Source organism: Pseudopipra pipra, chromosome 10, assembly GCF_036250125.1.
Source record: "Pseudopipra pipra isolate bDixPip1 chromosome 10, bDixPip1.hap1, whole genome shotgun sequence".
Lineage (NCBI taxonomy): Eukaryota > Metazoa > Chordata > Aves > Passeriformes > Pipridae > Pseudopipra > Pseudopipra pipra.
In genome coordinates, this window is record NC_087558.1 from 346,564 (window position 1) to 373,617 (window position 27,054).

The 27,054-nt window shown below is 46.6% G+C and overlaps 1 protein-coding gene across 3 annotated transcripts; it reads left to right on the forward strand.

Moving 5' to 3' along the window:
• The first annotated feature begins 256 nt into the window (after positions 1 to 256).
• On the forward strand, positions 257 to 25,667 carry TSC22D2 (TSC22 domain family member 2). Of its 3 annotated transcripts, none has more exons than XR_010432951.1 (4): positions 257 to 2,495; positions 15,660 to 15,731; positions 17,823 to 17,972; positions 23,339 to 23,382. XR_010432951.1 is itself a non-coding variant. In XM_064665629.1 (4 exons), exons 1-4 carry the CDS (start codon positions 550 to 552, stop codon positions 24,339 to 24,341), a joined length of 2,310 nt encoding a protein of 769 aa, XP_064521699.1. In that variant the 5' UTR covers positions 260 to 549; the 3' UTR covers positions 24,342 to 25,667. The 3 variants fall into 3 exon arrangements, 2 of the variants coding, with proteins under 2 accessions (XP_064521699.1, XP_064521700.1); XM_064665629.1 differs by lacking the exon at positions 17,823 to 17,972 and adding an exon at positions 24,102 to 25,667 and having other exon boundaries at positions 260 to 2,495; positions 23,339 to 23,390; XM_064665630.1 differs by lacking the exons at positions 15,660 to 15,731; positions 17,823 to 17,972 and adding an exon at positions 24,102 to 25,667 and having other exon boundaries at positions 260 to 2,495; positions 23,339 to 23,390.
• Positions 25,668 to 27,054: the final 1,387 nt, after the last annotated feature.

Consider the following 27,054-nt stretch of genomic DNA (forward strand, 5'->3'; position numbering starts at 1 on the left):
CGCACAAGTTGAGCCCCATCTTGGGCGAGCGGAGCCGCGGCCCGAGCGCGCTGCGGGAGCTCCGCGGCCGGCGCAGCGCAGCGGGGCCGCCCGCGCCCGCCCAGCGCCGCTGCCTGGGCCGCCGCGGCGCCGGCACCCCGCCCGGCGGCGGGGCTTTGCCCGTGGGGCGAGCCCGCGGGCCGGTTGCGAGCAGGATGCGCCTGGCGCTGGTCTCCAGGTAGAGCGCGGAGTCAGCGGGGGGGGGGGACGGGGCCGCCTGGGCCGCGCCCGGCCGGCGCGGGGCCCCTGGCGCGGGGCGGGCCGCGGGCCCGCAGGAAGCCGCGGGGCGCTCGGAGCGGCGGCGAAGAGGAGGAGGAGGAGGAGGCCCGGCCGCGGGAAGAGGGCTGCGGACGGGGAGGAAGAGGAGGAGCCCCGCCGCCCCCCGCCCGCCGCAGGAAGCCGCCGGAGGATGTGCGGTAGCGCCGGGGGCCCGGCCCGCACGCCGTGACAGCCCGCCCGGCGCTGCGCTCGCTTCGCCGCGGCCGCCGAGCCCCTCCCCGCGGAGAAAACATGTCCAAGATGCCGGCCAAGAAGAAGAGCTGCTTCCAGATCACCAGCGTGACCACGGCGCAGGTGGCCAGCAGCATCACCGAGGACACCGAGAGCCTGGACGACCCGGACGAGTCCCGCACCGAGGACGTGTCCTCTGAAATCTTTGATGTTTCCCGAGCCACCGACTACGGCCCTGAGGACGTTTGTGAGCGGAGCTCCTCTGAAGAGACTCTCAACAACGTGGGTGAGGCCGAAACTCCCAGCAGCGTCTCTCCCAATCTCCTTTTGGACGGGCAGCTGGCTGTGGCTGCTGCTGGGCTGGCTGTAGCCCCCAACGGGGGGGCTGTGCCCAAGAGCTCTGCCGTGCCCCTGCCAGCTGCTGCCTCTGGCACTGCCGTGGGGGGAGGCAGCAGTGCTCAGGCCGTCCCGCCCTCCACAGGGCCCTCTGCGCCCGCCGGCCCTGGCACCATGTCTCAGACGGCGGCTGCTGCGTGCAGCTCCCGCTTCAGGGTGATCAAGCTGGACCACGGTACTGGGGAGCCCTACAGGCGAGGCCGATGGACGTGTATGGAGTACTATGACCGGGACTCCGATGGTGGTGTTCTGGGCAGGACTGGAGATTGCATTAGGCACAGCAGCACCTTTGAGCAGGCTGCTCAGGAGAGGGACAGTGGCCTCGGTGCCACAGGAGGTTCTGTTGTGGTCTCGGCTGTGCCAGCATCAGCCCATGGCCCCGATTCTATAGCTGACAGTTCCCTGGCTGCTGTGTCACAGCTGCTCCAGACAGAGAAAATGAACCAGTCCTCTCTACAGCAACCTAGTTTTGTCATTGGGCAACCACAGCAGCCGCAACAGCCCGTAGGTGGGGCCATGCCTCAGAGTACTGCTCAGCCTGCGTTTTCTGGGGCTTCGGGAGCAAGTCAGCAAATGATGGTGCCACAGCAACCGCAGCCACAGGTAAATCCACAGGGTGTTGCACAGGCTGGACCCAACGGGAAAGGCATGGCACCTCCAAATGTGACAGTAGGGCAGCCGAGCGTTCCTGTGGCCCAGCAGCAGGTGCAGCAAGCAAGCATACCAGTGACTCAGCCTCAACAATTTGCTTATTCTCAGTCCCAGATTCCACCAGTGCACCTACTGCCGACGCAGCCTCCTGGGCAGGCCGAATACATGCAGCATGTGACAATTATGCAGTCTCAAGGAGCTGTTCAGCAGGCTACTACAGGTTCTGCTCCAAGTACTGTGGCCTCCAGCCTGCCTGTGGGGCAGGTGATGGGCCAAAACCCCTCGCCTGTGATGGGGGTGTCAGCACAGCCCGGTGAAGCAGTCGGCCAGGGGTCGGGGTTGCTGCAGAGTGGCCAGGCACAGGCTAGTCAACCTGCCGTCCCACAGCCAGGCCTTGGACAACCAGGGGTTGTGCAACAGAAATCTGTGACTCAGCATCCAATGGGGGGAAGCAGTCAAGTGTCAGGAATGCCTGGTGCTCCCCACGCTGTGGTCCCTGGAGTTCAGAGCGTGCCTGCGGCTGTGCCCGGTACAAGTGTGCCTAGTGTGTCCACCACTGCTTCTGTCACTATGCCAAACGTCCCTGTTACACTGGTGCAGTCCCAGCTGACGAGCCACCCTTCTGCCAGCAGAAGCACCGGCGCGGTCCAGCCCCAGCACGTGGGACACTCGATGATGCAAGGCGCGCCCGGCGCACCCGCCAGTCTGCCTCAGGCAAACCTCGGACAGTTTCAGGCCCAGGCCCAGTCTGTAGTAGGCCAGATTGATGATACTAGAAGAAAATCAGAACCCCTACCTCAGCCACCCCTTTCTCTTATAGCTGAAAATAAACCTCTTGTGAAGCCTCCCATTCCAGACACTCTAGCAAATCCTCTTCAGTTACCTGCAAGTACTCCTATCAACAGTCTTGCTAGCTCTGTGTTTGGCATATCCATTCCTGTTGATGGTGATGAAGACAGGTATGCATTATTTTATAATACCTTAAAAAATAACTGGGCTTTTGGGGGGGAGGAAACAACTTTTGAGTTATTAGCAAATGCTTTATGTAAATTCATATTTTCAGAAAGTCACGCTGAAGTTTTAAGAGCACAAACCACAGTGAAGTATTTAGGCAAGTAGTGTACTTATTCTTCTTGTACTTATTCTTCTTAGGGTGTGAGTGCAATTACATTTTGCACAAAACGGGGCAGAAAGTAGCCTGAAAGCTGCTTAATGCACAAATAATATGAACTGTTCAGAATCAAAGACTGAAAGCTGTCTTTCTGCAGCCAGTGACTCGAGATACGAGGAGGGCTGTTCTTTCCCCTGGATGCATCATAAAACACTCCAGTGACAGCTGGGTTAAAGTGGGTTTATCAACACCACTGTACTGCAGTGCTGTTAAATCTGTGTGGTGCTGCCCAAGGGCCATCAGGGGAGGCATCTTGGGAAGCTTGGGGCTTTTAACACACATTCTTTATTTTTATCCTCCTGTGGAGTTGGCTTTTTATAGTATCAGTAAGGAAAATACTTGCTTCTGGGTATGGATTCGTGTGGAGATCCTTAGTGAAAGCTCTACAGAGAATGGTCCTTTGTATTGAGAAAACAGCACCACTTGGGCGAAGATGTGGACATGGTGGGAAGTACAACCTTACAGTGAGTTTTCTTTATTGGAAAGTAATTTGGAACTGTGAGTTGTAGCAGAGGTGTGTGGTGTGGGCAGACTCATCAGAAGGCCTGAGAGAGGGATCCAGTGTGTGGCTGCTATTCCCATAGATGTGTCAGACTGCTCTGAAGGGTCGTGGCCAAAGTTGCTTAATTGACTTCTTTGAGAGAAGACTTTGAGGGAAAGCAGTGTTTGAGCACTGAATGAATGTCATTGACATTTACTGTTGGGGTTGCTGCAGTTTGGAGGAAGGAAATACGTGTGGGTTATTTGTGTTTGTATTTTTAAAGATGGGAGTTAGGCCATTATGAGCAGGTCTTGTGGTGAATTTCCCTGTAAGCCTTTCCTCATCTGGGGACAGCACCAGACTTTCCAGATAACACAGTCAGTGTGGCTCGGAGCATGTTTTAGTAAAGCAGCTGTGTCTGTGGGGTTGGGGTGCAGAGGATGGAGCAGGCCTGTGCTCACTGGAGCTGTGGCTGCTGCTGTGTCTAAGAGTAACTGGTGATGCCTTTCTGCAGGGAAAAGCCATGGTTTGTAGAGCTGTGCTTGTTCTGATTAAAGCAGTAAAGGACTGACAAGAAAAAGGGAAACAGTTAAAATTTCCTCACAGTTTGCCTACCTTAAGAGGATTGCTGACCCGGATGACAAACTGCCTTGTGCAAATAAGGTTAGATTTCGAGCTGGTGGGTTCTTTTCATAGCTCAGTGTTTTATCAGATGATTCGTCTGGTGCTTAATCATTCTGTTGATTAAGGAGTCAGAAAGAAAGGAATGCATTTTGCGTTTGTTTTGCATAGCTTCTAACACTTAATATAAATTGTAGTAACGAACATGATTATCTGTGACAAGGGAATCGCTTTTATGTAACACTAAGGAAAAACTTGCCCTACTTACTCAAACTGGGGGCTGCTAACTTTGTGTTGCACTCTAGTGAGGCAGTTCTCGGTGCTCTTATCCAGAACAGTGATTTTTAAAGCTGTTTTCCTAGTTTAGTCTTTGAACTTGCCAGCTTGCAGAAGTGCTTCACTTGCTATTCATTTCTAAAGAGACTCTTGCAGACACTTCACCATGAGAACCACGAGTAAGAAATGGAAATGGGCTCTGAAGGCAGCTTGCTGTGGTGTTCAGTAGGGAAATGAGCCTGTGGTTATCAGAGGAGGAGCACACACGTCTCGTTTGTCACCTTCTGCACTGGGTGATAAAACTGTGCAGCGTGCTGGGTGCTCAGGAAGCCAGGAGCACACCTGTGCTGTGAGAGTCTCTCCCAGATGGGAATGGCTTTCTTCAGTAGTGACCCTGGTAAGCTGTGAAGGCTCACCTTAAATAGGCCTAGACCTCATACAACGTCGGAGATCTCTACAGAGCCAGTAGATCCAAGTTTATTCTTTGCTCCCCTCAACCAGTAGCCTGACTTCCACTAGTTTCAGGCAAAGAAAGGTAAGAATAAAAGCCTAGCAGCTTGTTAAGGCTGTTTTGTCGCTTGGTTTTTGTGTGCTTTACTCTGTGAGAAGGTTTTACTGTAAGTGTCTCCTGCTTGTCTGCCGTTCTCTTCTCGCTCCTGCTTTTTTCCTCTTTCCAGCTATTTAAGGTTTACCACTGCTCCCATGGGCTTTGCCCAGCTACTTTTTCTACTGCAATCAGTGGTGAAATAGTTAATGAAGACCTTCAAATGTCATTAATAGGCTGGGGGTTGACACTGATAAGGCTAATAGGGTGCAAAGGGAGCTGATACATCATGAGTCATGGTTTGTGCCGGCAGGTCCAGGAAGTTAACGCTCGGCTTAGTTTGGAGAGGTTACTTGGTGGTCATGGGAGCTAGAAATCTGTAGAAAGCATTTTTCTCTTGCTATTGATGTGCAGTGTCCCCAGGAAGGGGGGTCAGTGTGTAGGCAGGTATCTGCATTTCTTCCGACACCTTCAATTATATTTAAATACTTGCGTGTTCTTGCAGCTTGACAAACTTGTATAGATCATGCTCCTGTAGTGATCCTCTAACACAGTGACTCATCAAGGAATAGTGTATAGCTCTCAATATCCTGAATTTATCTAGGAAGTCCTTCACCATTCTGAATATGAGGAGGAACTGTTCTCAAGGTAGCATAGTTAAGATGGAAATTCTTTGAAAGCAGCATGTCAGGAATACAGTGAGGGTGAGACAGGGCTGATGTAAAAAGCTGGTCGGTTCACATATTTCTGAAAAAGGTCTTTTGTATTATTCCTGTCTTATGGTTTGCTGTTTTAAATCAAGCTACACCTAGGGTAGTTAGGAGTGGAGGTGTAAGGATATGTAGCCAGATAAATAGATGGATGGAACTGTGTGTTTATAGATGTAGAATGACTTTCTTCCAAGCCATTGCCTGAAGACTTTTTAATTTCCTGTTCCCACAGTCCAGTACACTTTGACAGCAGTCTAGACAAAACTGTGGTGTTTTGCATTGACCTGATGAATAATGAAGAATCAATTAATCAAGATATCTTACCTGGAAGGGAAGAGGGGGTAGGTAGGTAGGTGATCCAAAAGAATGAAAAAAAAAAAGAAAAAAGAGAAAAAAGCCTTTGACATGTCATACCTTCCTTGAAAAGCAAAGCTGGTTTTTCTGTTGATGTGTCCAAATTGCTAAGCTCTTAAAAAGAGAAATTTGTTGTGTGGGACGTTATGGAATATCTACAACATAAGTTTTCCTCTCTAAATGTGGATGCAAGGGGTATAAACTGCAGCACTATTCAAGGATGGGTGAAGTAGTACTGTTACTGAGGCAGATGTGGGTGTTGCAGTCCACTTTGAATGGGAGCCTGACAAATACTGAAAAGACACAAGTAGGACTGGATCTCAAAATTGCCCCGACTCTTCATTTGCTGGACTTGAGCAGCTGGACTAATGACTTTGGAGGGAGGGCAGTTAGATCACCTGTGAGGATTTTGGGATCAGTGTGTGTCAGGTTCTCTACTCACCTTTCTGCCCATGTATACACAGATTTGTAGCTGACAAGCAGAATATTTCAGCTGGCTTAATAACTTTATTTTGGCTCTTGAGGGAAAAGAAATATGTTGCCTCTGTTAAAAGAATGTTACTGAAAAAGCTTGTTCAAACCTCCTACATGTTTGGCAGACTTTTGGGGCAAAATATTACTAGGGCTGTTGGAAAAAGAGCAGAGTATAGATCATTTTCCAGAGATAACTGAGTGGCTTGAGCTGTTCCGGCCGTATTCCAGGAACGCTAATGAATGGCTGCAATTGTGAACTGTCAACTACAGCAGCTGAGTTGTTGAGAACCTGATTGTGCAGGGCTGTCTCCCAGCTCAGCTAAATCACATATTTGCATGGAGCACTAACTGTTGGTAGAACTGCAGTCTTAAGACCATCTTCATCATATAAGGACAAAACCAGGCACAGGATCACTTAGGTGTTGCCCTAGATGCATATTCTGTTGTGCTCCTAAAGGAAAACAAGTATTCTGCAAAGACATAGCAGTACGTGACCCTTGAATTGCGTTGGTATCGAGTATTGTCCCTTTCTTCACCTTGCTCATGAGCCTAGTAGGGATGTGAGCTCTCCTGCACCTGCAGACCTGTTCTCAGCTCTGCTCCTGGAGGCCTGTGTTTGAGAGTGTGTGTAGGAGCAGATGGGAATGAACCTGGGACAGACATGCTCCAGAGCCAGGAGTGCCTTTGGTTTGACAGCCAGAGCTACAGCTCAGTTTGAAAACCAGCTGAGCTGAGACTCAGTTGATGGCAGCAAATGATGGTTAATGCAAACAAACTCCAGTTAGTTGTGTTCAGTTCTTGCTGTGTTTTCTATAACAAAAATTACCAAAGGTAACTGCAGCACCACACCAGTTTCTGAGTAATGGAAAGCCTGTCCTGCTGTGCAGTCAGTTTTGGAGTGGTGCAAGATATCTAAACAGAACTGCTGTTGCTCATTTGACAGTGCTGTTTCCCAGCTTAAACATTCAAATGCCTTTGTTAAGGAGGAGTCAGTACAATCTTAGAATTAATGAGACAAAGTGTTTCAGATGAGAGTTATTGAAAGGAGGAAATGGGGACACTGTTCAGTTTGTTTCAAAGACTCTGGTGGCCAGCCCTGACACAAGCAGTTCCCTGGACCTTGGACTCCAGGTGTTCTGCTCAGCTGCTGGGGGTTAATTTTTTCCTGCTCCCCTATAGAAGAGTGCAAATGTTCCATAGCTGATTTCTGAATGTTGAATGCATATTTGTTGCATGGCAGAAATAACAGCATATGTTTTATGGAAGCTATTTTAAACTTCTTCTTAAAAGTTGAATTCTCAAGTATTTGGGTGTTTTGAGCAGGCAGGACTCAACTGCTCTTGAACTCGGAAGGGCTGAAAGTTCTCTGAGGCTATGATTTCATGTAAAGTGCTGTAATCTTTTATGACTTCAGGTGACGTAAAGAGGAGTTGTTCCCTGTTACTGTGCTGGATATTTGAGTTCCAGCCTCTTGCATGTTGAGGCTATATATTAATTTTTCAGTTTTAAAGCTGGCGATTAGCAGTTTCTGTTGCTCAGGAAAAATTGAGACCTTGCTTGTGCTTTTGTGTGTCAGCAAAGACTCCATAAGAAACTTCTGTGAGACTCCTGCCAAAGTACAGCTGGTTTGGTTCTGGTCAATAAATCTAGATTGTCAGGCACAGGTGTCTGCTTTTATTCCTATATTTGACAAAGTGCAAAGATAGAAGTATTTATAGTAACTGCTAAAGCCCCTGTCTTCTGAGAAGGTTCCCTACACATAAGAAGTCACTTGAAATGCAGTGTGAGGTTGTATCTTCATTCTCCATCTTGAAAAATCTTTCCCCTTTAAACTTCACACTTCATAGATACAAATGTGTAGTGAGTGCCAGTAAATCTTTGCCTTATGGGATAATGTGTTTTCCCTCAGGCAGGGCAGGCGAGTTACTTGGCCACATGAAGGACAGCTGGATGCTTGTCTCAGGTTTTTTGTCGTGCAAAACAATTATTCCAAGAGGTTTTCTTTGTATGTCTGTTCTCCTTTTGAAGCTGGGAGGGATGCATTTGTGTTGTGACAGCTTGCTGGAGTGTTTTTGTCAGTGCAGAGAGAAGGTGGAAGTACTAATTAGTGCTGTGGAGAGGTGTCAGCTGTCTGTCACACTGACAGCTGGGGCGTTTGCCTGGTCTCCTTAAAGGTTCCAAACTGCAGTGGGATCTGGGCACAGCCCTGCAGGTGTGGCCTCAGCAGAGGGGAGGGACCCCCTCCCTGGACCTTTGCCTTGTGCAGCCCAGGATACCACTGAGCCCCTCTGAGCGAGGGCAGAGTCCTGAGCCAGTCCTGAGCCAGTCCTCTGGGAGGGATGAGTGGGGGGGTGTGTGTGTGTGTGAAGTTGTGGTGGAGAAGTGTAGGTTGGATAAGAAATGAGATACTGGTTTCAGTGAAGTTTCTGAAGCTTTTGTAGCCACCTCAAGCAAGTTTAACTTGTCTGGTTTATTGGAAGATGTGGTGGTCAAAAATGAGTGTTAAAAATCCCTGCTTGCTTCTCTGTTGAGTTACTTCAGCTATTTCTGTAGGGGTGTAGATGAGAACTCTTGGGAGTGTCTCCTATGTAGAACACTTCAGTGGGTGCAAGGCCCATAAATTCCTTGACCAATCCTGCAAATGTCTTTTTAAAAATACTGTTTCTGTAAGCCTGCTTGCTGACAGTGCAGGCTGGCCTGAAACTTGAGTGGTAAAGAACTTGTAAATTGTGTGGGAAGGCAGACAGATTTATAATATACTCTGTAATAAACCATGCCACACATGACCTAGGGTCTGATGTCTTTTTGTAAAGCCAAGTGTGTAATTTAAGATGTTTGCTCATAGATGCATTCTTGACCATTGTCACAGGAGTAGGACAGGTGGAGTTTGTCTTGAGTCTGCTTGAATCTGTTTTATCCACTCATTTTTTCCCCACAGATACTGAAATGTTTTATTGTCAAAAAACAGGAACCACTTGTATTTATAGATAACCTAAAAGCTGAAAGTGCTGTACCTGCAACTTGGGGCAGGGGGGAGGAAATCTCATTTTGGGGCTGTTTTATTTGAGGATGAGTACTCAAGCCAGCTGTTCCACTATGCAGGGCCACATTCACCAGTAATTACAAGCAGCTTTTCCTTCATCACTGGGTTTGAGGAAATCTGGCTTTGTGGGCTGTGCAGGCAGCAGGAACCTGATCCTCTACAATAACATGTTCATACATACGAATAAATGCCTTTTCTTTACCAGCCAAGTTGTGTAAAAGTCAATACTTTTAAGAGTTTTCACAGATTTTTTTGATCTATAATGCAGTACTAGCAAGTGTGGATCTTTTTAATTTAGAAATACTGAGTTTACTGTTTTGTTCCCTCCTTTGACCCAGTGTATCAGAGTCTGCTGGGTAAGAGCACTGAGGGCTTGCTCTCTTGAATGGGATCACTTTGAGAAGAGTAATGTGGCACAATGATGTTCACTGGCAAATCACAGGAGATGCTGAAGGGCTCCATCCCATGTGAGGTGAAGTTCAAAGTGTTGAGAACGTGGAAGTTATTGAAAATATAACTCTTTTCATTTGGTTTTGGTTTTTTTTTACTTGTCTTGATTTGTCCAAACATGTATAATATTGATGAACCTTTCTGTGGCTTTTCTTGAAAGCTACTTAATAGAAGCAAAAATCCCTTACTGGGTCAGGCAAACACTTTGCTGTTATCAACTTGTAATCTGTAGATGTTGCTCTCTGGAAATGTGATCTGCTGTACTTATTTGCCTTGAAGCCAGGCTGTGCATCATGTGAACTACTTTGTCCTGTATCCTCCCTTTCAAGAACTGAAAGTTGACTTCACCCAGTGCAAAGACAAGTCATTAGCACAAGAAATTTTACACGTGTTGTGTGTTTTGATGTGAGAACAGAAGCTCTCAGAGTAGTCCTCACACTCTGTAAGGTGACATAATTAAAGTTCGGCCTCCCTGAACAGCTGTGCTTCATTAGCAGGAGGGTGTTAATCAGCACTCAGGAGCACGAGGGTGATGGGGACCTGGCTGGGACAGGAGTGCACTGTCTGGCTTTGGAAGGTGGGAAGACAGCATGTACAGGATGGAAGGGGTCACCTGTGAATCTTGACAAACCTTAGAGCCCTTGTGATTACAGGGTTGTCTGCAGTGCTCCTGAGGCTTGGGGACCAATCTCAGGGACCCAAGAGAACTGGACCCCAGAGTTTTGAGCTGCAGCTGTTGAAATCAGAAGCATGAAGAGATTTAGAAGATAAGCACTTGTATTGTTCCTTCTGTGGTTTGTGTCAAATAGTCATACTGGAATTCACTATTTAAACTTTTCAGCAAAGCTCCCTTAGAAATAGTGAATGATTTATTACCTAACACAGGTAATAATGAAGCATTTTTTATTATTTTTATATTACTTATCTTTATTAAAAGCAGATAGTTACATAAATCAGGTAATAGCATTCATAGGGGTTGAAAAACGTTACTGGTGTCATTTTTAAAGATCCAAGCCCCCAGAGCAGGGGAAGGCTGATGCCAGGATCTCAACAGGCAAGTGATCAGTGAAATGCCTCTGCCAAACTTTGTACCCTGTGCATTTGAGACAGTCATCTCCATTTCCTTCTCCTTAGAGCCTTCTAGTCACTGCAAGAGATTATTTGCTGAAATCCTCTTTTTGAGAGCAAGGTGAAGAAAGTATAGGCTGCTGCTCTTGATTTTTCCAGTGAAGATCAGATCCATGCAGTGTGCTTTCTCTGCACTGTTACAATATTTTAATTTTGTAGTAACCTGTGAAGTCCTTTAAAGTCCATTGTGGTGTTTGAGAGCTGCTGTCCCTAAAACTGTCATGCAGGCTGTTAATTGAGTCAGCCTTTCCTGCCACCTGCAGCTAGAATGTACCTAAAACTGAATGTTAAAGCTTTGAATTCTTGCTGTTTTTTCTGGATATGTATTGCAAGTTTAACAGCTTTAAGGAATGGTATGAACAGAATATGCAATTAAACATATAACTTCAGAGCTTGAGATGTTATTTCCTTAATTTCACATCAACTCCCTCACATTTAGTCCCTGTCAGTTTTCTTCTGCAAAGCTTTGTGCTCCAGTTATTGTTTTGTAGATTGAGTCTTATGAAAGAAAGCTGATTCAAAGTTGCAGCTGCTTTAAATAGAAGGTGATAAAAATAAAGTCATTTAAAAGGAGAGGGCTGGAGAAGGAATTCTGTTACTAGTGTAAACATCATCTCAAAATGCCATGAACTGTGCTGGGTGTTCCCTGATAAGCTGTGATCAAGTGATCATCAAATCCCTTGCCCAGATCCCAGATAAACCCTGTCAAGGTTTGTAATTTGGAGACCAGCTGTAGGTCATAGCCAGTATCCTAGTAAATAGCCTTTTATTGGGGAGCACTGAAACACAGAACTGAAAACTACCTTGGGTCTGAAGTGCTTCTGGGTAAAAGTACATCCAATCTTTTATAAATTTTAGACATTAAGGAGGAATTCATTTGTTGTCCTTTAGTGCACAGACACATCCATGTATGCTGACAGTTCTCTTGAGCTCGGGCTGTGTGCTTATCTTACCATCGGGTCTCTTGCCTGTTCAACAGTAATACTCATGTTACAAAAAAGCTAAATGTGTCTGTTTGCTGACTTCCTCTTCAGGGTATCTTTGAATCACTTCTTTCTCCAAGTGTTTGGGTCACTTCTGGCTCTGTAGCAGTAACGTGGGTGCACAGAGTTACACATTAATGTGTTTCCTTTGATTAAGGTGGCTGAAGAACAGGTTTTTTTCAGGCCTGATGCCTGGCTCCTGTAGCTCTGTGCAGAGGCTGAGAGCTGGAGCTTGCTGTTGACTTCCCAGTCCTATTGATGCATCACTGTACAATCAATGACCTTACTTCTGGGAGCAGGAACGTGAGAATAATGGATGTCTTACTGATACTTTCTGATCTTAAATTTGGTGAGCCACATGCACAGAGTAGTTACCAATGGTGCATCCTCTTTGTATGAGCCATGCTCCTAACTACAAAAATGTCATGCAAGATGGCATTAAAAACTCTACTCACTTTATAACATGATCACATCCTCTGTGTTTTTCTATATGAGGCCTGTTAATTGTTCTCAGAAGGAATTTCTGGCTGATGTGAGCTTTTGAAAGGACATCTGCATCTGCTTGCTGCTGTCTAGGTAATAATAAATAGGTGCCTCTGCTTTGCTTTGGTTTTCCTCGGAGGTATTGAGCAGGGATTGTCTGACCTGTTGTTTTTGTCTTCTTCAAAGGCAGCCTTTTGAATCTTCTGGGTCATTCCTGTTCTCAAACCTAATGAAAATAAGTCAGTGATATTGATAGAGAACTATCCGAGGTGGTCCAGTATGATTGTTTTATTTTGCTGCCTTGGAGGAAAGAAGTGATATTTTTCATGTGTTCTTGCCCTCAGTTGCTGAGGTTGGTCAGCAGCCTGCAGATTGAAACTTGTTTGTGAACAACGTTACTATTCCTTTTAGAGGCAGGAGCTGGGAAAAAGGCATCTGTGCAGCAGCCTCTGTGTGTCAGGCTGATACCCCGCCCTTCCAAAGCCAGTATCATTATTTAAACTAAAAGGCATTTATCTGTATACGTGATGATTTGCCAGCTCTGATGGGCATGGTTTCTAGCAAACAGAGCTCTTGAGGATAACGTTTGTATTTGGCAGATCATCCTGATGAATGGCAGTGGGAGGATATGCTTCCAAATGTGAGGGGATACTTGGGATGTGGTTTAGACTTCCTTTTAAAGGGACAACTTACATTTCAGGCATTCAGAGAATTGAATAAGTTCTCATCCTTTAAAATTAGATCAAATATCAGTTGCATGAAAACTGTTGTTAGAAACCATAACAAGGAAGTAAGTTGTGAATATTGGTGTTCATGAGCTTTTAAAGAAAATAAATTCAGTATGTGTTGTAGGATTTGTTTATAGAGACTTGGAGGCCTCTTTGGCCCCTGGAGATGCAGTTTGAACGTTCAAGTGTGCTAGGCTAGTTGTCTGTTGTAGTCTGGGACTGGAATCAAGCCCCTCTACCCTTGGGGATACCTGTTCTGTCTCAGCAGAGACAGAAGTGCTGGGGTACCTCCTGTGGAAGGGGAGGTGGGTGCTCATCTCTGGACCAGCATCAGGGACATCCCATCCCTTTCCTGGCTGGCTCTTGGCTCCACTGCCACTCTGCCAAGGACTGAGGCTGAGCCTTGACCTCGGGCCTGGCCATTGCCAGGGAGGAGACCTGGACAATCTGCTCCTGTGCTCCAGGCTGTCCCTGCATTCAGTTCAGCAGGACTTGTGTGCTGTGGCCCAGCAGCAGCAGGCCGGGTTGTGCTGCTCCTGCCAGCCGTGTCCTCAATTGTTTCTGCAGACTGAAAGGTGTTTTTAGGCATTCTCTAGCCTTTTACTGTTTGTTGTGGTTAAAAGTAGATGCCTCAACAATCTGAAACTCAGTTGTATTAGTTCAGACCTGCAAGTGAGGTATCATTTATGCTGCCTCTGTGGGTTTGCTTTTCCTGTTCAGGTACACACACTCCCATTAATATATTGTTAAAATATAGCTGTGGAGTAGAAAAGATTCTCTTAATTGTCTGAAGTAATGCAAAAGCAATTTCAATAGCAGGGGATACAAATAAGAATCTAACAAGAAAAACTTTTCCGTATCTTTTCAGATGCTTGCTTAAGAATAGTACAAAAATATAGAGCATGAAGGGTATCAGTATACAAATAGACCATATGGAATACATGCTGTGTCGTTATAAACCACTTTTTATACCTAACAATAGCAACAGGGCTTTATATGCTGCAAGTAAATTTGTCTTGGAAGTGAAATGACTTTCTATTTACAGTCACTTTCTGAGGAAGAGACTCTACATACTCCTGACAGGCAGCTGCATTAGAGAGAAGAGCCTGGGCCTGGGCCTTCCCCTCGCAAAGGAATGCTCTCTTGATCCACAGATGGCAATTGCTTTCCCTGTGTTAAGTCCTCCTATCACACAAATGTCCTTTAGCAGTTGTGTTGCTCTTCCTATAATTAGTTGTATTTAGTTGTCACTCAAGTGTGCAATGCTTCCTAGGAAAATGTGAGTAGTACCAGCATAAGAGCATGGTATTTATCAGCTTGGATAAAGCAACTTCTGTAACAGGTTTTAAGCTAAATTCCAGGCTCATGTGGATTTTTTTTTTTGAAGGGTACAGTGGTGAAGGTGGGAAAAGGAGTGACAGACACTTAAAACTCAGACACTTCCTGATCATTGCTGATGCACAAATACCATTATCCTTGCAAGGTTTTTAGTGTACACCTGCCATGGGAATCCAATTACTTCTGATAGTGTTTTGTTATGGTGCTGCTTCTGTGATTTATTTTTTTTCTAAATTTCTTTTGTTCTGTTATTTTAACTATATGGTGATTGTACTTAAATTGAAATAATTAAGTTACTTGAAGACAAGTTTTAAGTATTCTTGCCATAAACTTGGGGAAGAGATGGGTACCTGTGCTTCTAATGTTGATATAAACTTTTGGTTTAAAAACTGGCTCTGAAAGGAATTTGAGCTCCTACTTTTCCGAAGATTTTTCAGCAATGCTGTTGCATTCTTCTCTAGTGCTGACATAGCTGTACCCACACGAGGATGAGCTGTTTGAGGAAAGGAGTTTCTAAGCTTGAGTACAATGCTCTGCTGCAGCCCTTGGCAGCAGAGCTTTGACTGTGCTTCATCCAGTGTCTTGTTTACAACCAGCGTTCAGAGGAGATTTTGGAGAACTGAGATCTTGCAGTAACACTCTCGGTGTAGGTGCCATGTGTGGGGTGGATGTGGGGCTGGCTTCGTGTGCGGAGCTCAGCGGGGTGATGGAGCTGTGGGAGTGCTTGGCCAAGGGCCTCCATCAGCCCTGTTGCCCCTCGGGAAGGGAGGTGGGAAGGTGACTGACAGCTGTGTACAGGGTGAGTGATAGTTTACCTTCACTTTTCATTTCTGACCGCTCTGCTTGTCAGTTGTAACGTGATCTGTCATAGCTTGAATGTTGCATATTGAGCTCCCACTTCCAGGTACCCTTACAGGACTCATCTGTTTTGAGTATAAAGCAGGGGGTTAAGCTGGATGGAAACACTGGGTACTGTGTGCAGAGACAGTTTGGGACATACCAAAAATGTGAAGGGTGTCTTTTGGATTTAGGTATGTTTGGCATTAGGGTGGTGCACAGCTTATACCTATGCAGGATTGCCAGCAGGACAGGAGACATTTCATTAATGGCCTTACAGTCATCTTTGGACAGGAGCAGCTTGAAATAGCCTGAGAGAATTACTATTTTTTTTTTGGATCTGTATGTCCTTAATGCAAACCCATAGAAACAGTAGGGCCTTTCAGGCATTAGTTTAACCTAACAAGGTAATTCACTTTGCAATGCAGGTTGAATTAGGAGACTTGGTATTTTTGTTACGTACCCGTTTTCAATATGTCTGTCTGATTCTTGGATCTCATAGGAATCCGTCAGCTGCATTCTACCAAGCGTTCCATTTCAACAAGTTACACGAGCCAAAGGCCTCCTGGGATAGGTATGGATGCTTGAGTATGGAATGCATACGTGCTGAGTATGCATGAACTGCTTCGCTCTATGCAACTTCCTCGTGGTTTGTGTTTGCACAGAACTGCTGCTTGTGTTCAAAACTTCACCTCGGGCTTCTGCGGCTTGAGGAGGCGAAAGCAGCCGTGGAAGTGGAGTGTGTGTTCTGAAACACGCAGCTAAATAACTCTGAAATGCGACATGACTTTTTTTTTCTTCCTCCTTCCATTATGCATGTATCATGCATGATGTGTAAGCTCAGAGTTTAATGCTAGTCAGCTCCTAGCTGACCTTCACCAAAATGTTTACAGCTTCCTTTTCCAAAAAAGGAAACTTTTTGGCATTAAGTCCTGTATCAGAAATCAAGTTGTGAAAATATTACATTTAAACACAATTTTGTCAAAACTAAGATACTTCTATCTTAAAACCAGGAAAGGAAGCTTTCTGGCTTGCTTTCATTTTGCTGAAGTAAAGCTGGATGGGGGACACAGGTGAACTGTGACAAGGATGAAGTAAATCTCCAAAGTTAGCATTGAACTGATGGTGAGAAACTGCAGTGAAGTGCAACAGAGTCTTATCTGGCGTGGATGGGACTTGCAGAGGTGCATTACTAATTTGTCAGTAGCTGCAAACTGTTTCTTTCCTGCACTTTATTGATTTTGAAGGAGTTTTTCTGTTAGCATTAAGTTGAAGTCCTAGTGACTTCATGCCTTGTGATGCTCTGGCTTGTCACAAACTTCTGCTTAACAAGCTGTGTAGAATGTAAAATTTTGTTTGGCTGTTGAAGTATTGATAACCATTTCATCACTGTACTGGCTGTATTTGACTTGAGAGGCTTCTCAACGTGCACAGCTTAACTGAATCCTTTCATAGTTTGCTTGGCAACAGTTTGTATACTGCACAATGCTGAAGGTTGTAAGTAATGCTGATGTATCCTGCTCTTTTTAAAATCGTTTTATAGTGCTGGGGTGCTGGCATTAAGCTCAGTTTCAAAGCATGTCTTCCTTTTCCAGCAGAAACTTGGACAAATCTATGTTTTTGCTATAAGCTCTGGATGATGCCACTTTTCTGTATTTATGGGACAGAGTTGGTATTTAGGTTTCAAGGACTTTGTTATTTCACTGAAATAAACTTCAGGGCTTAGAATACACGTTTGGTTTGTAGACCAAAAGCTCGCTTTGTGGTCTGGCTTTTAGCTGTTTCTCTATTTTCATATCTCAAAATAAGTCTTGGGATGAGGAAGCTGATTCAAAAAATTCTAAAATCAAATAGTGAATAAGATTGAGGCTTCACAAATCGAGGTTTGTGTGTGGTGCCTGAAGCAAGTGCTGGAAGTGTGGGATATAGAAAAACATCAAATTCACGTAGAAGAATGTAAATGGCTGCCTTTAAAATAGTATTGCATCTTTGCTGGTGAACATTTTGTGGTAAAAATAAGTATTTGTGAGAACATAGAATCAAATTCATCAGGATTGATGCAAGTTTTAAACTTATAATCTGTTCAAATTCCGAAGTCTTTGACAGGGTTTAGCAGGTTTTGCATTTATACCCCAGTTAATGGATTTTAAGGTCACGTTAGGCAGCTTTGCTCTGCTGGATGACTGAAACTGAGAAGTTTTCAACTATAAACTTGTGGTAAAAGCTGGTGGAGGGTGTGCTGAGGGCATCCATGAGCAGTGCCCGTGGTTGTGGGTGGGTGAGCTCGGCGTGGGTGGGATGGCCCTGGGCACGGGGGAGTCTGTGCTCTCTCTGGGAGCTGGGTAACAGTAACGTGGTTTGGGGCTTTCTTTTGGGGATCTCTGGTTTGAGAAGGAAAAACCTCTGCTGTGAAAACAATAAGCTTGTGTGATTTCCTCATAATACCTTTGTTTGCCCACCCCAAGATGTGGGGGTTGACACACTGCGGAGCACCAGGACCGTGAGCCTGCTGGCACTGCACTCTCATTACACTCTGCAGCTCCTTCAGAAGTAGTTTGTGAACCTCAGGGGCTTGAGTTAGGAGGCTTCAGTGTAAACAGAAAATCTGCCTGTGTAATTCCAGTGGTTTTTTCCTAACAAATATGGATTATTCTCCTGTGAGCAGCCATCTCTCGGGACCAGCTGAAGCCAGCAGAGCTACTACATGCTACTGCAGTAGAGAGCAAGAGAGGGCTGAATTGCTGCAGTGAATAGAGATGGGTTTGTTTTTCACCAACACACCATGGCAGGAAGAGTGCTGGTGGCACTGAAATCAGTGTTAGGGAGATGCTGGTTGTTACTGACACAATGGCAGGAACGTTTTCCTGCACAGTGCTCACGTAGGTGTTGCTAAGGCTCAAGTCTCATGGGTTGGTCTTCTCAACTGATGTGGTTTGGGAAGGGGAATAGTGGCTGCTTGACATCTTCACATGAGTCTGGGTCACTCTTCTGGGCCTGGGTTGTCTTTGCACATAATAGTGCCATAGCAGCTTTAGTGGGTCTGCCTAAAATACAGCCCTTATCAGTAAACTTGAATTTAAAGCAGTAGGATTTATGTTTCTGTTGCATTTGTGTGTGAGCATTAAACCTTCACAATATAAATTAACTCATGAAATGTGTGTGGAAACTCCTGAGGTGGCGAATTCACTGCCTTGGACTGTCACACATTCTCACACGACTTTGACAAAGAAAAATAATGAAAATCTACAATACTCACACAGATACTCTTTCCAGGCTGGATACATGATTGCATTGGGATGCTGACATTGTAGTGTCTCTTAATGGGATGGAGGCTAATTAAACATGCCTTAACTGTTTCAAGAGCAGAAAAGATTTTTTTGGGTGGACTGAGTAGCCCAACCAGTGGTAAGACATGAAGAGTGGCTGGTTCAGTGGCTGCAGTGGCTCATAAATGAGTAAACAATGAGGGGAAACAAAAAATGAACACTTGGCTTTAGTTTGTAGCTCACTTGCAAGCAAAAAGAGTTGGAACTTTTTGAGGTACCTTGTCATTGCTTACGGAAGGGTGGTTTGATAATTTGATTGAAAGCAGTAACAGCGAATGAGAAGAGCTGGGAGCAGTTCCTTGGCTTGGGGATATCCATCAGACATCCCCAAGGTGTGTAACACCTTTCCCACTGTAACCTAAACCAAAGCACATCTGGTGCTTCAGAGGAATTGTCTTACAGAGGCTGTTGGACAGAGCATCAGTGTCCCTCTGTGCTCTGCTCTGCAGGATCAGCTGGAAAATGTGATAGGTTTTATGTATCTAGAGGGCAAGAAAACTCCTGTATTCTGTGAGTCTTTTGGGGGGTGACTTAGTGCTAAGAAATTCCTTGGGACAGTAGTATGCAGATAATCATTGATACAGCTGAATATGGAATATGGCTTTTGTTATTGACTGAAAAGCTTCAGAATTAGTTTACATCATCCAGACTGTAGGATTTCAATCTCATTTAAATGTGAAATGCTGTTACCTAGTCTAGTCTGTCGACCTAGTCTGTTGACCACTCTTGCAAAATGTCCATAAATTGTCTACAAATGTCTGTTGTGATTGTTTAGTCTGACTTAGGGCTCCCATGGTGGTCACTCGGGACAGGAGAGGTGGTGTGGTGGGTCCTGCAGCTTTCCTCATCGTGGTCTTCACCACAGACTGCTGGGGAATCTCACATTCTCCCCTGCCTCCAGCATGGGATCCTTCCCATGGGCTGCAGTTCTTCATGAGCTGCTCCAACGTGGGTCCCTTCTGCAGGGTCAGTCCTTCAGGAACTCCAGTGTGGGTTCTGTGGGGTCACAGGTCCTACCAGCAAACCTGCTCCAGCCTGAGCTCCTTTCTCCAGGGGACACAGGTCCTGTTAGGAGCCTGTTCCAACATGGACTTCCCGTGGGGTCAGGGCCTCCTTTGGGCACCCACCTGCTCTGGCAGTGGGCTCCTCCACAGGCTGCAGGTGGGGCTCTGCCCCCCTGTGCACTCACCAGGTCACAGTCCCTCGGACTGGAGCTCCAGCCTGCCCGGCGTGGCAGCGCTGCCCTGGGCACCTGCCAGGACAGGCACGTGGCCGTTATCGAGCGCTCCCAGCACGGCAGGAGGTGATAAGAGCAGGGTGGCAGCAGCCAGAGCCAGACGTGGCCACTGACGGGCAATGGCCTCTGCCACGGGGAGAGAGCCCATGGCCAGCACGGGGGTGGCCAGGCTGGAGCAGCTGTGCTGTCCATTCAATCTAGCACATCCCAGGCAAATCTGTCCTTATCTTGAAACCTTCCAGCCCCACACTTGGTGCCAGAAAGGGCTGTTGTGGTTTAACCCCGGCATCTGAGCCCCACAAAGCTGCTCACTCAACCTCCCACCAGAACAGGAAGAGTGAGAGAACTCATGGGGTGAGATAAAGAAAATTTAATAGGTAAAGCAAGCACCACATATATTTTTTTTAAACCATCAAAATGAGAATTTCTCAGACTAAATAGGCTTTTGGCTACCTGGTGTGTAATGTAGAAAAGTGTTGGGTTTATTGTCCATCTCTACAATGACAAACTGTACTTGGGGGTCTTGGATGGTTTTGCTGACTGTAAATCTTGCCTTGTACTTAGTGGGCTTCAACACAAACTTGATTTACCAATATAATGTCTTTTTGGGCAGAGCCTTCATTGGCATGTCCTTAACTCAGAGGTCTCAGTCAAACCAAGCTGTTCCCTGGAATTACAGTGTGTCTGTCCAGTTCCTGGTTGGCTGCAGAAGCTCAATGTGGGGTGGGGGGTTTGCAGTTACAAAAAAAAATATTACATACCTAATGCACCTCTTAATCTGTTCTGTGTTACTTAATGTGGATTTTTTTCAGCTTTGACAATAATTGTCAGACTTCTGTAGCTCCTGCAGCAATCAGTAATTGGTCTCTTTGTAGTAGCTAAATGGGGTCTTCCCACTTCTAACTCCAGGGTTTGCAAGTCAGAGCATCGGCTCTGCAGTGGATGGTGCACTCACAGAACGTGTCACTCCAGTCACTTATCCAGAAAGACTTATTTAACAGATACTTTGGTTTTTTCTTGACCTTTTCATAAGGACTAGATTGTATCTATAAATTTCATTCTGAAGCTATGGGATAAAATACTTTATGCAAACAGTGATTTAATATCAAGAGCTCAGGATTTGTGAAAAGTACAAAATCTTAAGATTTAGCATTATATTTGGAGTGTCCTGTGAGAGCAGCTGGCTCTGGAGGGCTCTGCTGCTCAACATCTCACAGGAGCTGAGTGAGTGGGGAGCACTGTAAAATGAATAAAGGACAGAATCTTGTAGCAGATGTGCTACCCTAAAATCTAATTCTCATCTGCTTGTAGAAAGTGACCTGGAACACGTCAGGTGATTTTATCCCATGGTGGACTGGGCACTGCTCCGTCAGCGTGGGGCTTCTCCTGGCTGAGGGGGTGGGGGTCTGCCTGCTGGAGTCGGGATGGGAGCAGGGAGTAGGGCTGGAATCCAAACTCAGCACTTCAACCTTAGTGCAGATTCTCCGGGGATAAGGGCAGCAAGAACTCTGGCATGAGGAACAGTGGTGTATGAGCTGCTTGGGCTTTCAGCACTGTTGGTGTCACTCTCAGTGTGGGATATGGGTGGAAGAGCAATGGCTTCTCAGGCTCACTCCATTCACAGTTTTTACACCCACATGGTGAGCACTGCACCCATCTAACAGGCAGAGGGGGGCTGGGGCACGAGGTACAGCATAGGAGAGGTGCCTCTGCAGTGTGCCACGGGTGTTCCAGGAGGCTGAGGGAAGGCTGCTGGTCTTTCTCATGGAGCTGCTCGAATGCCTTAACTCGGAGCAGTGCAATAGACTTTGTTCTTCCATCCCTTTCAACTATTTTGCAGTGTAATTATGTAAAAAATAGAGTCCCAGTCTCAAGTGTAACTAGACAGGTATTGACAGAAGGTGTGTGATGGTGCTGCAAAGATGGAGCAGCAGATCCCACTGCCATGTGTGGTGTTTACTTTAATTTTCCTCTTGTCACCTCTTCAGAGCTGCTTCACCTGACCCGTAGAGTGGTGTCCATGAAAGGCTGTTGGGGATTTCGTGGTTCTTGAACACAGACACTTCTGATGCTGCCAGATGAGTTTGAAGCATGTTAATTTAAGATGGAAGGGGATACTTCCCTCAGCACAGGTTATAAATACTTCTTATTCTGAGGAGGTTTACCACAGATAGGGCTTGAAAGAGGCTTAGAAGACAACAAGAGACTGGAAAAATTTTCTTGTGAAATGGGAGTTCAGCACTTTTGGTTTGGGTTACAAGCTTGATTCAGTGTAGAAATAGAGGCTGTTACTCCCCCAGTTTGCAAAGCTGATTCCCTCTGCTCCTGTGTGCTCGGTGCTGGTACTGACAGTTCTGTGGGTCCTGTTACAATGAGCTTTTCTGACCAGTGTCGTTCTTCAGAACTGAGCCTTGTTTCACATCTGTGACAGTGTGCTCAGCAGTATTGGCCATACTTGTAAAAAGCCTGGGTTTCGGTGAGCATTGTGTAATTCCAGAGAGGCAGGTTTCCCAGCGGGACTGCAAGCCTTGCATTTTCCCCATGTCAACTCTTTTAAACGTGGCTGTGTGTTGCTGATAGCCAGGGCCCTGGCTGGGACCCTTATCAGCAGCTCTCACTGGTGGGGCTGTCACAGGAACCGCCGTCCTGGGTCAGACCAGAGCTGGTGAGGAAATGGGACCCCTGGGACCGGGATGGGAGGGCGGCATGGAGGGGGTGTACCCTGCCTACCCTGGGAGATCTACAGCCCCTCTCCAAACAGAGGATCCCAGTCTGGGGGAGAGCAGGGACACCCCTGGCCACCAGAACCTCGACTCCAGAGCTGCACGTGAGGGACTGGCTCGTGTGCCTGTGACCTGGAAACAGACCCCAGACATTCGGGCCTGGATTGCTGCCCCTCGGGCTTCAGAGCTGCACTTCAGGGTCCTGTCAGGACAGCAATGCACATCCTCACAGTGGGATGTGCTGTTGGATGTGCTGCACTGGTGTGCCTCTGGAACAGGCCTGGCCTAACTGTGACCCGTGTGTTTGTCAGCTGTCAGATGAGATCCATGGGGAATTTCTGGGAGTGAGGAAGTGCTCCCGGGGTCAGGGCTCCAGTCATGTCTCACCTTCCCGCTGCCATGGGCTGCACAGGCAGGGCTGAGCCAGGAACTTCTTACCTGGTAGGTTGACTTTGAGTGAAACCAGAGAACAACCATTATAGCAGGGTTTTTTCTTCATTGCTTTATAAAAAGAGTTTGTCAGGAATAACATAGAGGTAAGGATCCCAGGAATATCTGTGAATCTCCATTTTCCCCAGTAAAGAAAGCGGGAAAATGAGGCCAGGAATCAAAGCAGTTGATTTAGTTAGTTTAGTGTTTATTGTAATGCATTTTTGTGGTTGTGGGTGTCATAAGCAGAGTCTAAGGAGGTATAAACTGAAGGAGCAGCATCTCTTAAGAGCTCCAGCTGTACTGGGCAGCTGGGGGGGCACATGGGACACTCCTGTGATTGTGCACTGAATTCTTGACTCTGAGCTTCGGCCTTCCAGTAACAGCATCTTTCAGGAGTCCTGCAGGTGCGTGGATTTACCTGAGTGATACAGTAAACCTCACAGTTTTCTCCTTGTATTTGCAGTGCATCTGGTGCGAGTGTTGTTGCCATTGACAACAAAATAGAACAGGCAATGGTAAGTAAAATATAAGTTGTTGTTTCTAATAGGATTAATGTGGTTCATCACTGAGCCTGTTTCCAGGTGTGTTGTGTTTCTGTGACCCTCCACATGGGTCAGACTGAGACCATCATTTGAAAAGTGGATTTTCTGGATATCTGTGAACGACCACAAGCCATGACTGCCTTTACCGTTGGCCCAGAAATGTTAGTCAGTGAATTTTCTTACAAATTGCTGTGAACAAGCTGACTGAACTTAAAGGGGTGATGAAAATAAATACTGCATTTCAGTCTGTTGCTTTAGCCAAGTTCATCACTAGTTTTCAGTTCATTACTAGAAGAGTAAAGTGTGCCATCCTTAACATACTGCTCAGCTTCCCTTACAGCTGTTGGATTTTTGCTACTGCTGATGTAAAAGCTTTCTTATATCTTGGTTCTCACACACCTCAGTGCAGCCTGTATGCTGCAAACCCCGACCCCCAGGTCACAGCTTCAGAGCTGGTGCTTTCCTTCTGAGGAGCTGGGATGCAGCTTTTGATGTCAGGGCCACTTCAAGGGAACAAAAGGGCTGGGTTGTTTGTGCTTGAAGGCTGATTAATTCATATATTTTTTAGTGAGAGTGCTTTGGTTTTCCAGGCTTTCTGCAGTGAAAGCAGTAACAGTAAATTCTGGGGCTGGGGTGAAGGAAAGTATTCTTTCCCTTGGTGTAACTGTCACTTGTTCTCCGCAGGATCTAGTGAAAAGCCATTTGATGTATGCAGTGAGAGAAGAAGTGGAAGTCCTGAAGGAACAAATAAAGGAATTAGTCGAAAGAAACTCTTTACTTGAACGAGAAAACGCACTGTTGAAGTCGCTGTCCAACAACGAGCAGCTGTCCCAGCTCCCCAGCCAGCAGGGCCCCCCCAGCAGCAGCTCCCCGGCGCAGCCCCCGCCCGCGCAGCCGCCGCAGCCCAACGTGTCCTCGGCGTGAGCCCCGAGCCGCCGCTTCTGTCCGTGTTTGGCCTTTGCAGTATTAGACAATCACCTCCCTGCCCCGCAGGCCCCGCCCCAGCAGAGGCTGCAGGGGCAGCCCCTGGGCCCGGGTCCTCCCCGGGCTGCGGGAGGGAGGGCGGGCTGTCAGAGCTTGGGTGGCTCCCCGAGGTTCCCATCGCCCTGGGTTGCTTTGAGCCTTGCTGTCTGGTAAGGAGCAGCAATTCCTCATCAGAGCCACTGTTCTTTTCATATAAGTAACATTTGCCTACGTTAGTTTCATTTATTTGTTTTATTTATTACAGGGCTGCTATTTTCATAATGTACATGAACAATGTCACAGAACTTTTTAAATTTTTTTTTAATAAATGTCTGTATGGGTAAAATGGTAGATGGGATTGCGTTAATAGATACAATGTCTAGGCAATAATTGAACAAAGAACCCTGGCATATTTCTAACACTAATGGCAATTGACCTTTGGTATTTATTTACGGTAGTAAAGATCCAGCTTGAATGTAAATTTTGTATAGAGTGTAAGTATGAAGACCATAGTGCATCTGTACAGGTAGTCACCAGTCCTTGTGATATAATAAATAAGTGATGGGCTATTTTGATGAAGAAAACTTTGCTCATTTCTGTTTCTACTTTCTAATAGAGAGAAAGGGCCACGATTCCTCTGCTTTTTGACATTTCGTTTTTGGTTTGTTTTTTGGGTGGGAATAAAAAGCTGTGAAATTGTTCAACCTACTTTGTAACCAAAGAAGCAAAGCTGTGTAATTGAGGTTTGGTGTTTTTTTTTTTATTATTTTTATTTTATAATGCACATTCTCTATGTATTTTTATTTAGTGTTTTCTCATTCACGACTTTCTTTGCTGTCTCGCATGATCTGCATGACCTGTAATCTTTGAACCACTTTCGTACCTCATGTTTTTATCCAGCACTCTTAGTGTAATATGTACTAGTCTGTGAACAATGTCAATAAAGAGAAAGAACAGCTGGTGTTGGTGGAGCTGAGCTAGTGTGCTAGGCACTAGTTGTTAAAACAAATAAATGAAGTGAGCCATCTTTTGTTCATTTAAAATGGTGTTTTGAATTTCGTATGCAGAAAACGTTTTGTTACATTGCAGATTTTAATGTATTTAATAAATGCAACATGCAGATTAAGTGCAGTGTATACTGAGTATTTAAATTAAAAATGTACATTTCATAAATACAATTTCAAGGAAGACCATCATTTGTGTAAACTAACGCAGTGTGTCAAATTGATGTACAAATATATATATATTTTAACACATTTTCTGAAATTAAACTGCAGTTTTGTTGAAGTTTTTGGCTGTAGATGTTGTTGCAATGTAACTAAATTCAGTAGCACTTTTTTCTGAAGAAAATGGAGAAGCTGTCTCTCTGATGTTGCCTAACAGACCAGTGCCAGGGTTACCACTGCTTCTTTTGCAACAGACTGGTGCCTTCTCTTCAAGGAGAAGCATCGTCTGATGCTGTCAGTGGCCCTCTTGGGTTTGGGTTTGCAGTGATGCTGTAAACTAACACCTGGGCCTGCTGGTTCACTGCTGTGACCCTCTGCTTCAGTACCTGAGCCTTGTGTGTCTAACTCTGCTCAGGTTTATGTCTGAGGTAAAACAGGAGCAACACTGGAAACTGCAAGTTTTCGTGCCTTCAGATCTTGGAGAAATGTCTGTGTCCTGGAAACAGCTCTGCCTGCCCTTCCCGTGAGGATCAGCTCAGGGTGTGTATTAAAAAGTTCTTGCTGAAGTAACACCAAACGATTGTCCCGGCAGGTGTGGGTGGGTGCTCTGCCTGCTGGGAGCACTTCTGGCAGTCCGTGGTGCAACGAGAAACCAAAGTAGCGCAGGAGCTCCGTGTGTTCCCCCTGCAGTGCCATCAGTGGCTCGCCCCGGCTGCACCGCCAGGAGGATGGAAAGGGACAATTCTGGGGACTGAACAGGAGTCCCTCAGGTAAGTAGTTGATTAAAGCTTTTATGGAGGGAAGGCTGTACCTGTCCATTTTTTGAGCGAAACAGAACAGAGACGTTCGAACCGTGGTTCCCTGAGGTGGTCAGAGATGCGCTGCCGGGAGCAGGGGGGCACCGAGCCTGTGAGGATGGTCCCAGCACCCCAACCCTCCCGGAGCCGTGCTCTGCCCCCGAGGGCGAGGGGCTGTGCCGAGAGCGAGGGGCACGCACACCCCTCAGGGGGCTGCGGAGGCGCTTGCTCCAAAAGGAGAAACCCTTTAGTAAATCTGCAGGAAACAGAGTTGAAGCAAAGGTTGAACTCACGCTGTTAGAAAACCTTCGTTGGCTTTGCTCCGCTCCTGTAGGTTTGGTGAGCACAGACCGGCCCTTCCGCAGCTCCCGCGCGGGGCCGCGGGACGGCGCTGTGGGACTGGGGCTGTGTGGGGCGGGACTGTGTGTGGGGCGGGGCTGTGGGGCTGGGACTGTGGGGCTGTGTGGGGCGGGACTGTGTGTGGGGCGGGGCTGTGTGTGGGGCGGGGCTGTGTGTGGGACTGTGGGGCTGTGTGTGGGGCGGGGCTGTGGGACTGTGGGGCGGGGCTGTGTGTGGGGCTCTGGGGCGGAGCTGTGTGTGGGGCGGAGCTGTGTGTGGGGCGGAGCTGTGGGGCGGAGCTGTGTGTGGGGCGGAGCTGTGTGTGGGGCGGAGCTGTGGGGCGGAGCTGTGTGTGGGGCGGAGCTGTGTATG

Coding starts and splice junctions, on each gene's coding strand:
- TSC22D2 (XM_064665629.1), top strand. CDS start 550: ATGTCCAAGATGCCGGCCAAGAAGAAGAGCTGCTTCCAGATCACCAGC. Junction 15,732..23,338: donor CCAAAGGCCTCCTGGGATAG/GTATGGATGCTT, acceptor TTGTATTTGCAG/TGCATCTGGTGCGAGTGTTG. Junction 23,391..24,101: donor ACAAAATAGAACAGGCAATG/GTAAGTAAAATA, acceptor TGTTCTCCGCAG/GATCTAGTGAAAAGCCATTT.